We start from the raw sequence: 10,231 nt of genomic DNA on the forward strand, positions 1-10,231 counted from the left end.
AACATCCATCCAGTTTCTCCCCTCTAGAGTAGTGTTAGCAAATCCAAGGCATATTTGGGCATAGTAGGGTCTTCTTTTACTCAATTTTTGCTTTTTCTCTCCTTTTTTCTTACAAATTCTTTCTCTTCCTTAATTTATACCTCTCCCTCTTCCATTCCTAACAATTCCTACTTTCCAAACACATTCCTCTTTTTTCTCTCTCTCCCTTGCTCTTGCACTTTATCTATTCTCAATTTTTTTATTATATTGACTATGCTCCAGCTCTCATTGCTTTTGTTAGTGATGCTGTTCTTCTCTTGTGAATCATGGGATTTTAATTATTCTATATTACCAGGATTACTAGGGGCTTGAGGATTTCAGGGACTTTTAAAATGGGCTTCTGAAGTGTGCTGGCAAAAAAATGAAAGAGAAGATGAGTTTTTAATATAAAGAGAATTTTAATAGAAACTACTCAACATAGATGTGTTTGTCTTGGTTAAATGTACTTAACTGTAGCCAGAAGGTTTGCATAACAGAAAATGTAGACAAATCTAATAGTACTTTCTTAATTGTGTGTTCAATAGGCCTCTTTGGTTCTGCTATTTCAAAATAATTTTTAGTCTAAGAGTTCAAAAAAGGATACATGTATATGTATTTGATATTACCGAATCACTTTCTTGAATCATTGAAACTAACACAACATTGTTAATCAACTGTGATCCATAATAAAATGAAAATGTAAATAAAAAAGAAATTTATAGTCTGAAGAAATTAAAAAGTAAAATAAAATAGATGGATTTTCCCCAGCATTGAAAATCTACTGTTCCACAGTGAGCAGGTAAATTTAGAGAATGTTGTTTGCATCTCTAAGCAGAGAAGCAGATACCTCATTCTCAGCCTATGATTGGACATTCTTTCTGTCTTACATGCCTGATCCTTCATGTGTGCTCTGGGTAGGTTTTGTCATCTGCTTATGACTGCTTCTTTGATATTTTCATCAACATTTCTTTTACTTATAGACTTATATTTTAGTAACTCCCAGTCTTTGTTTAGAGATACCCCAGAGCATCTTCCATAATCTCAAGAGAAATAGAAATACTCTAAACACGATTTTCTTCACTGTCTTATTTGTAACCAATAGATAATGTTAAGTCTATTTTGGTTATAGTGAGGGATTATTACAGATGAAGCAAACATAATAAAGTAATGAGAATTAAAAAGGAAAAGAAGGGAACATTACTTGAATTCTGCATCATAGAAAATTTGAGTTGGAAGTAACCTTAGAGATGATTGTGCCAAACCTTTTCATTTAATAGATGGGAAAACAAACCCTGAGAACAGAATTCCCTTCCCAAAGACATATGGGAAATGGTAGAACTGCGGTTGCAATCGAGTTATCCTTATTTTAATTTCAGGGATATTTAGCATATCCTCTGAGTCTTTGTATTTAATCATTCTCCCAAGAAGATGGGTGAATTATGTGATTTATGAGTCTTGCTTAGATTAAATATTCTGGCAGCTTTGGAATTTTTCCCCCCAGGTCTCAGTATCTTCACACTTTTTTCTTCCATTTTTGAAGTTTCAGTTAAGGAACCTGATATGTGCCTCTGTCTTTCAAGAACATCAGCAGAGAACTAAACTCTTTGGAAATTTAGAAAGAGCTTCCTAAAAATATATTAATTTAGGTCTTATCATGATAAATACTGGAATTTTGTCCAAGAAGAATTCACACTAAATGCCAGCTAGCACTTTGGAATGAGGTGGGCAAACAAAATTATCTGAGATTAAACAAAACATCTAGAATTTAAGAATTACTATCTTATAATATAGGTCTATTTCTACCTCTGTATAAGGACTGTTACTGGAAAAGGCTAAAGGAGATGAAGGGTATTAGTAGGAAAAGAGCTAAAAGAGAAAGCTGAGCAAGAAAAAAAGAAAGAAAACCTTGAGAAGTTACAAAATATCTATCATATATAAATAATTTAGGCTCTGATACTTTACCAACAAAAGTTATGTTCAGAAGCTGTGTTATTTTCCTTTTTTAAACTTGGGAATAATAATAGAAGACCAGCTTGTTGAAGCAACACTTAACCATTTTCCTGACATGGACATAAAAAAAAAAAAAAAGGTAGTCATTGGGGTAAATTGAGGTGGTTGTTGACTGTCAAATCAACTTCCTGGTGCTATATCTGCTCAGGTATTATCAGACCCATTTAGTGCAAGGGACATTAGTGCTGCTGCTGCTAAGTCACTTCAGTCGTGTCCGACTTCGTGCGACCCCATGGACAGCAGCCCACCAGGCTCCTCTGTCGATGGGATTCTCCAGGCAAGAATACTGGAGTGGGTTGCCATTTCCTTCTTCAGGGACATCAATACCTGGTTGTAAACCATTGGTGGCTCTGTATTGAGCTGCATCACACTGGAAGGAAAAGGATATTCAAATAATTCTATTTCCAATTGAAGGACTTTTATATTTATTGATAAGTGATATAAACTATTCTTTAAGAGGCATTAGCAAGTTATTGAATAGCATTCTAAATGGCTGGAGAATTTTATCACATGTGATATAGAGAATACGAAGCCTAAAGTCTGTGTCTAATGAATTTGTGATGTTTAGAAATTATATAAGTAACATGTCCATCATCAGACATTCTATCATGATATCTATTATTATTGTTGTTGTTACTATTAGTTAAGTTGCTCACCTCCCCAAACAAGACTTCTCTAGAAAAAATGAATTTAAGTTTTAAAAACTTTTTCTCATGTTTAATATCTTTGTATATCAATGCAAAATAACTTTTAGAAAATACTTCATTTTTGTTTTACTCTTTTATGTATTTTTGTCTTCTTCCCTTTCCCTTTCCCTCTCTCCTCTTCGTTTCCTTTCCTTCTTGCTTCTCATTCTCTAATTTCTTTGCTATTTATCATGTCTCTTACAGCCTATGAATTCCTTCTCCACTACTTACTAGATAAATAATTATGAAAAAAGCATTTTCCTTCTGTGTTAAATGCATATTTTTAACATAATTTTCCCCAAACAAAATAAGTCAATGACATGGAAAAAAAGAAATTTCTTTTTTAACTTTGAAACAATCCCTTTTAGAAATGTGATGTTTTAATTTTAGAATGAGCTTTACTTTCATCTCTACATTACATGCTTCTTTTATTCTTAAGAGATGCCAGGGTTAGATAAGTAGTTTTATGAGAAAAATCTCAAGAAGCAATTATAACTTTTCCTTGGGAAAAGAATAGACTCTCTGGTAAGAAGATTGGACTTTGGCTGATCTTCCTCTTATGCACAAGATGAGCCCAGTAAATATATATTAATTACTCACCTAGGGATTTCTCCTGCAAGATGCTGAAATCCAATATTAATTAAACACTTACTTTCGTCTTAGCCCCACCTTCATATCCAAGTTTTTTAAAAGGCTGCCATTTCAGTGTTGCTTAACTAAGGCCTGGACTCAATTGCTCTGAGGTAAGAGTTAATAGTTTCATGGAAATCAAATAGAACATTTCCCATACACGATGATGTTTTCTTTAGGCATCACTCTAAGACTATTAGAAACTATCTTCAGGTTTAAGAAGGATACATTTGTACACTCAGTTCTCAGAAAAGGGATACTTTAGCTTGAAATAGGAAGCATAGGGGAATCTAGTATTAGTTTATAGGTGCTTGAATGAATTTACTAAAGAGAAAAAGGGCATGTAAAAGCTGATGGTTGAAAGATATAGCTTAGTATTCATGATGAGTAATTTTTAGACTTTAATGTCTAAGATATGTATTACTAATGAAAAGCTTGGATTGCCCTCTGAATATTTTTTCCTTTTTTTTCCCCCCTCTGAATATTTCTAAGGCAAGAGTTAACCTTTTTGTATGGAAAAAGGTGTCGGTAGAGGTTTTTGCATCCTTAGAGGGAGATTAAAATATATTGAATTATTTCTTTGTATTATTACTATTATTATTATTATTTTCTAAGCTTCCTTCTCCCTTCCTTACTCCATAGGCATGATCATATGCTCTCATAGTGCTCAAAAGATAAAATCTTTTTTTTTTTTTTAATAAACAAGCAGCATTTCTTAAAGAAACTCCCTTAAAAGATTTTACCATGGCCCTATCAGAGACCAATGGGCTGAATCACTGAAGCAGAATAGGATGGTGTCTATATGTCAGAAACTTAGATCGCATCATGCAATAATGAGCACTTTACATTTAGAGCTCCAGGCATCAGCTTTTTATGTTCCTCTGTCATTTCTGGTCTTGTGCAGTTGTTCCTTTCCTCTGATTCTTTACTCCCCTATAGCACTAGCAGAGCAGAGAGTAGATGTCCCCTGTGCCTGATCCTTTGATTTCTGTTTACCGCTGCACAAATTGACACCACTACTCAGGAGAATATATCTCTAGTAATCAAAATAAGTAGCTGTCCTGGCATCTGACAGCTTTAAATTTAGACCCTTCATGCAATATTCCAGGAAGCCAGATGTATTTATTGTTTCCCAGCCACTGACCACACCTTTCAGTCAGTTCAGTTCAGTTTCTTGTGTCCAACTCTTTGAGACCCCATGGACTGCAGCACGCCAGGGTTCCCTGTCCATCACCAACTCCTGGAGCATACTCAAACTCATGTCCATAGAGTCGGTGGTCACATCCAGCCATCTCAAACCTTGTCATCCCCTTCTCCTTCTGCCTTCAATCTTTCCTATCATCAGGGTATACCCTTAACAGTATGCTTTAGGTAAGTTGGCACCTGGTATTAGAACTAACACTTTATGATAACTATATGTACATATTTAAATCTTCTGTATCTGGTGATGTTTTGACATCTTAACATTTCTAGCTGTGGAGAGACTGCCCCTCTCTGGACTAGTCAGTTATTGGACATAGCAAAAGTCTTAGCATGTCTTTGATATGAAAACTAAACTATCTGGAACCAGACCTTCTCCCTGTCAATTGTACATACAGTGAATCAGAAAGGATTGGTCCAAGACCTCCTTATCTTCGGTAATCCTTCTCCCTGATCTCACTTGAAGGCCTCTTTTTACAAGATGTTGCAAGGATCTGAATTGTGTCCAGATTTCTGTGGCTTCTCTCAGAATAATTGCAGGCTTATTGTCCTGAAACATTCAGCTTCTACCAGCTAGCACCTTGCGTGGGAACTCTCCTTCATCTCCTTACCTTTACTCTCCACATGACATATCAGAGAAAAAAATCAAGGCCTCTTGCAAAATTTACCCATCCTTTCCCATGGCAGAGATCCAGAGTCTCCACTCACAGTGCTCTTCTTGCCTTGGCTGGATCTTCCCGTTCTCTAGCCCCTGCCATACCAGGTGGTTATGTAGCTATACTAGATGATGTTATGTCAGTTCGGGAGGTGGGGCATTCTCTGTCTTGAACAACAGAAAAGCCTGAACCTGGAGCCATGCAGAGACAAGATTTCATTTTTTTCTTCTAAATTTGAGAAGGATTGTAATTAAAGAAGGAAATGGTAGAAATCTTGAGACTAGGGAATAATGATGATAGTGATAGAAAGGTTACCTAATGGGGAATGGAATCCAGTATCTTGTATGTGTAAATCAAATCACACATTACATTAAACAGTAGTCAGTATTGTTAATACTAATGTTAAAATTAGATACTGGGAACTGATGCAAATAGATTAAATCATAACATGTCATTGTGCTTATAATGTAGATGTTGCCATGCCAAATATTCCGCAGTACAATGTTAACTACATATCTTGATCATGTGTCACATTAGTTTTATATATCTGATTCACTGACAAAAGTAACACATACACCTTTGTGCTAAGCCTCTTAGTATGCTATTCCTCTAGCAGGATCTATTCCCTACTCTTAAATATTCTCTCTCTTACACACAGATACATACACACACACATATACACAGAGAAGCAGCTTGAATCCAAATCGAGGTTCTTTTATTCACTGAAACTCTGATTGTTTTAGAAATAAAGTCAGTTTACAACATATCCTTCTGCTCCTTCAGCTTTATTAATATATTTTAACATTCTAGGATCTACTCTAAGATAGGATCTGGAGTTTGAAAAATTCGCATTCCTTAATCAAAGAGTTCTGAGGCAATGACAATGGTTTACCATTTTGAATATTCTGTAGACTCCAATCTGAGTGTATGTGTGAAATATATTTCTCTGACCCATATTTTGATTGTAAAGCAACTTTTCCCTAGGGAATTTTCAGATTATTTGGCTATCTCAGTTTTTCAGTGCATTTTCAAAGTGATGATTAGGAGTGAATTTGATAGTCAGTAGTGCATATAAAATCTACAATGTGTTTAAGTGAAAAAAAGGGATTGTTGGTCAAAATAAAGCTATTGTCTGCCTGCATGAATATTTTTATTCCAACCAGTTATTGCAAAGCCCCATAAACACAGTCTTAATTCTAATATCTTAAATTTAGCTTCTGTGTCTATGATTCAGAACTGTGGCTTTCACAAGGAAATCTTTCACATATTTAAAAAGAAAGAAGTAGCTGACATTTATCAAACTTATTGAAAGCTGATATTTGATATTTAGGTAGGGTTTATGCTGGTTTACCCAGGCATTTGTTTTTCTTCTTCTCAACTGAAAACATATGTTAGAGTTTCAACACAGACCAACATAAAATTGCTTTTTATTTTCTCCCTCTGGAATTTTGCTCATTTACCTAGTCTACAATGAACACTCAGAAAAAGTTTCACTATTGTTCCTAATAGTTCTGCTTCAGCATAAAGATTCACTTGATACCTCAAAGACTATATATTTATTTAAAAATCCAGATAAAGTATTAGTAACTAATATATTTTATAGAAATATGCTTCTTCAGTAATTCTGCCACTAAAATGAAGAGATGTACACTACAGAAATGTACACTATAAAACAATGGTAATAATAAACTCATTCCTCAATGTTCCTGAATATATCTAAGAAATGCACTTTTACATTTCTCAAGAATAAAAGATATAAGAGTTCATTCCATTTAGTTCAACTGAGATTTTGTTCCCTCTAAATTCAGCAATCTAATTTCCATCTAGAGTTATCTTTACTTATAAACATAGAGGATAGAAAACAATGTAGAAATATAATTGTTAAGGAATTAAAAATAAAAAACAAAGCAAGTAGTAATGGATTCCTAGGACAATATAACATTTTGATAATTTCCGAATGTCAGAAAAACTGTTAATGTTTGGTTGAACAATAATTAAAGAGTTGCTTAAGTCACTATGAAATGATAGGAGGTCATTTTAAGTCAAAAAATCTCAGTCCACTCAGTGGTGTCAATCAGAAAGATCACAATGATGAAGAACCCAAAGCCTTGCTTGTAGAATACATTTAAGGTGTACTCATTTGAGATTTATGAACCTAAATTTCTGTGGGAAAAAAACAGATCCAAGTACTTAAAATGGCCTGTGCCTAAAACATGACCTTCTTTGGCAGAAAAACATCTAACCATAAGCCACAGATATTGACCATTAATTAAAGTTTGTATTACTGCCTTGTTAATTCCTGATGTTCCAACCATTCACAAAGCAGCTTAATTATAACAGCAGCCAAAAGACTAAATTTATCTAAATTTATCAATTTCATGCTTATTTTTTATCAGTTTATGAAATCATAAGTGGATGTCCATGATGTTAACAATGCAATATTAAATGGCAGAGGCAATTTAATCTACCCATACATATTGATTGCAAAGCAATATGAAGGGTAAGGCACAGTTATCAAATTGAAGAAATTTTCATTCTAAAATAAGATTATAAAATATATACAGAAGATAGTTCAAAATAAAAATAAAGAAAAATTTGAAAATGATACTCTATAAATTATTACATTTATATCTTATATCAGCCTACAGAGATATAGACCTATGATAACTTTTCACAAATGATGAAACTGAGTTACTTTATAGCTTAATTTTTCAGTCCAATGTTACATAGACAATTAATGCCAAAACTGGGATTCAATATGATTCTGAACTGATGTTCTTTCCTTTATCCCACTCTGCTTCTGACATACTATCCATGGTAGGCCCTCCCTAAATTTTGGATTATTAATTAACCTAACAACTTCCTGTCTTTGCAGTTCTAGGAGCTATTATGTGATGTAAACATGGAGATGGTTCTTCAAAATTCCACTGACTTCATCCTCTTGGGCCTCATCACACATCCCACGTTCCCTGGATTTATCTTTGCAGTGGTCTTCTCCATTTTTCTGGTGGCTGTAATAGCCAACATGGTCATGATTCTGCTCATTCATACAGACTCCCACCTCCACACGCCCATGTACTTCCTGCTTAGCCAACTGTCCATCATGGACACTGTTTACATCTGCATCACTGTCCCCAAGATGTTGCAAGACCTCTTGTCCAAGGAAAAGACCATCTCCTTCCTGGGCTGTGCACTTCAGATCTTCCTCTACCTGACCCTGATTGGAGGGGAATTCTTCTTGCTGGGCCTCATGGCCTATGACAGGTATGTGGCTGTGTGCAACCCTCTTCGATATCCTCTCCTCATGAACCGCAGGATTTGCTTGTTTATGGTGGTGGGTTCCTGGGTTGGTGGCTCCTTGGATGGGTTCATGCTGACTCCCTTTACCATGAGCTTCCCTTACTGTGGGTCCCGAGAGATCAATCACTTTTTCTGTGAGATCCCAGCAGTACTGAAGCTGTCCTGTATTGACACATCACTCTACCAGACCCTGATGTATGCCTGCTGCGTGCTGATGCTGCTCATCCCTATATCCATCATCTCTGTTTCCTACACACACATCCTGCTCACAGTGCATCGGATGAACTCTGCTGAGGGCCGGCGCAAAGCATTTGCTACCTGTTCATCCCATATTATGGTGGTGATCATTTTCTATGGGGCAGCTTTCTACACCAATGTGCTGCCCCAATCATATCACACACCAGAGAAAGACAAGGTTGTATCTGCCTTTTATACCATCCTCACTCCAATGCTCAATCCACTCATCTACAGCTTGAGAAATAAAGATGTGGCTACAGCTCTTAGGAGAATACAGGGGAGATGTACATACTCCCAGAAAGTCAGAGCAGCGGATGTGTCCAAGAAATACTAGAGGGAGCTGGGTACAAACTTTCTTGGTACTGTGGCTACTGGCACACAGTCATTCTAGAAAATATATTGTTGGTTCTGAAAAATATTCACTATCATTTTCACAATCCTGAATTATACGAGGCAAAATAATTCTTTTGACACCAACACTTAAGAACTATAGCTGAACACAGCCAGTATCTCAGCAACAGCCAAATCACTTTTCTGGATTCACTGACAGATATTTCTCAGAGAGCATTTTCTTCAGGTAGCATTATAAATCATCCCAGTCAGTCCAAACATCCCTTTGAAAGTCCTGAATGGATATTTTTATGTTACATGTTTTCATGTGTCTTTTGTGTCTGTATTGCTGACAAACTTTTGAATAGAAAATGCAAGGGATAATTTTCATGTCCTTGTTGATTTAAAATCAAATGTTCAATACAAATTAAATATTATCTGATGACTATAGTCTATGTAGCACCTCTATTTAGAAAATTTTTGTAAGGATAATTCATTTGGGTTTGGGGTTCAGTATTCCTTGTTACCTTTTATAAGTGTCTGTGTTCTCTAATCTCTAAATTTAAACAGTTATCATAACTTTATTCATGTAGAGTTCATTATGTGTCTGGAAATCAGTAAATATTTACTGATTGACTGGATTTGACTTCTGTTATTATTAAGATAGACATTGTTATAATCCTTTAGTAACTTCCATTTATTCCCTAATAAAATGACTTATGACACAAAATATGAATAAATCAAGATCTTTTGCTAGTTAAATCAGCTCCCTTGGTCAATTCTCCTATTGTAAAAGTTTTCATCTAGTACACTGGTACTATTTTTTCTATTAATTATCTTTTGGTTATTTGTGAAGCTTTAATAGAAACAGGATCCTAATACAATAGAATGTTTATTTTAAAAGACCACAGTCACTAAGGACTGTCCATCCATTTACCTAATTAATTTTAACTTCCTTCTTATGTGTAAGGTACTAAAATATGACAAATAAATTTTTATTCACCTGGTGTTTATTTTGTCTTACAATCAAAATCTTAGAATGTGCTGGGATCATTTTTGGGTGATTTTGTAATTGACAAAAGATTAAGAATAAGTTACTGTATGTCATTGTAGTGTCAATGCAAAGTGAAACTGTATCCTTCATAGATGTTCGTGTAAGTAAAT

The 10,231-nt window shown here is 35.0% G+C and overlaps 1 protein-coding gene across 1 annotated transcript; it reads left to right on the forward strand.

The window, feature by feature from the left end:
* The first annotated feature begins 8,090 nt into the window (after positions 1-8,090).
* Positions 8,091-9,071, forward strand: LOC110141623 (olfactory receptor 2T2). Its single transcript, XM_020900562.2, has one exon. The coding sequence runs from the start codon at positions 8,103-8,105 to the stop codon at positions 9,069-9,071; it is 969 nt and encodes a 322-aa protein (XP_020756221.2). The 5' UTR covers positions 8,091-8,102.
* The last annotated feature ends 1,160 nt before the right edge of the window (positions 9,072-10,231 follow it).

The sequence above is a fragment of the Odocoileus virginianus genome, chromosome 3 (genome assembly GCF_023699985.2).
Source record: "Odocoileus virginianus isolate 20LAN1187 ecotype Illinois chromosome 3, Ovbor_1.2, whole genome shotgun sequence".
Taxonomy (NCBI): domain Eukaryota; kingdom Metazoa; phylum Chordata; class Mammalia; order Artiodactyla; family Cervidae; genus Odocoileus; species Odocoileus virginianus.

Coding starts and splice junctions, on each gene's coding strand:
- LOC110141623 (XM_020900562.2), top strand. CDS start 8,103: ATGGAGATGGTTCTTCAAAATTCCACTGACTTCATCCTCTTGGGCCTC.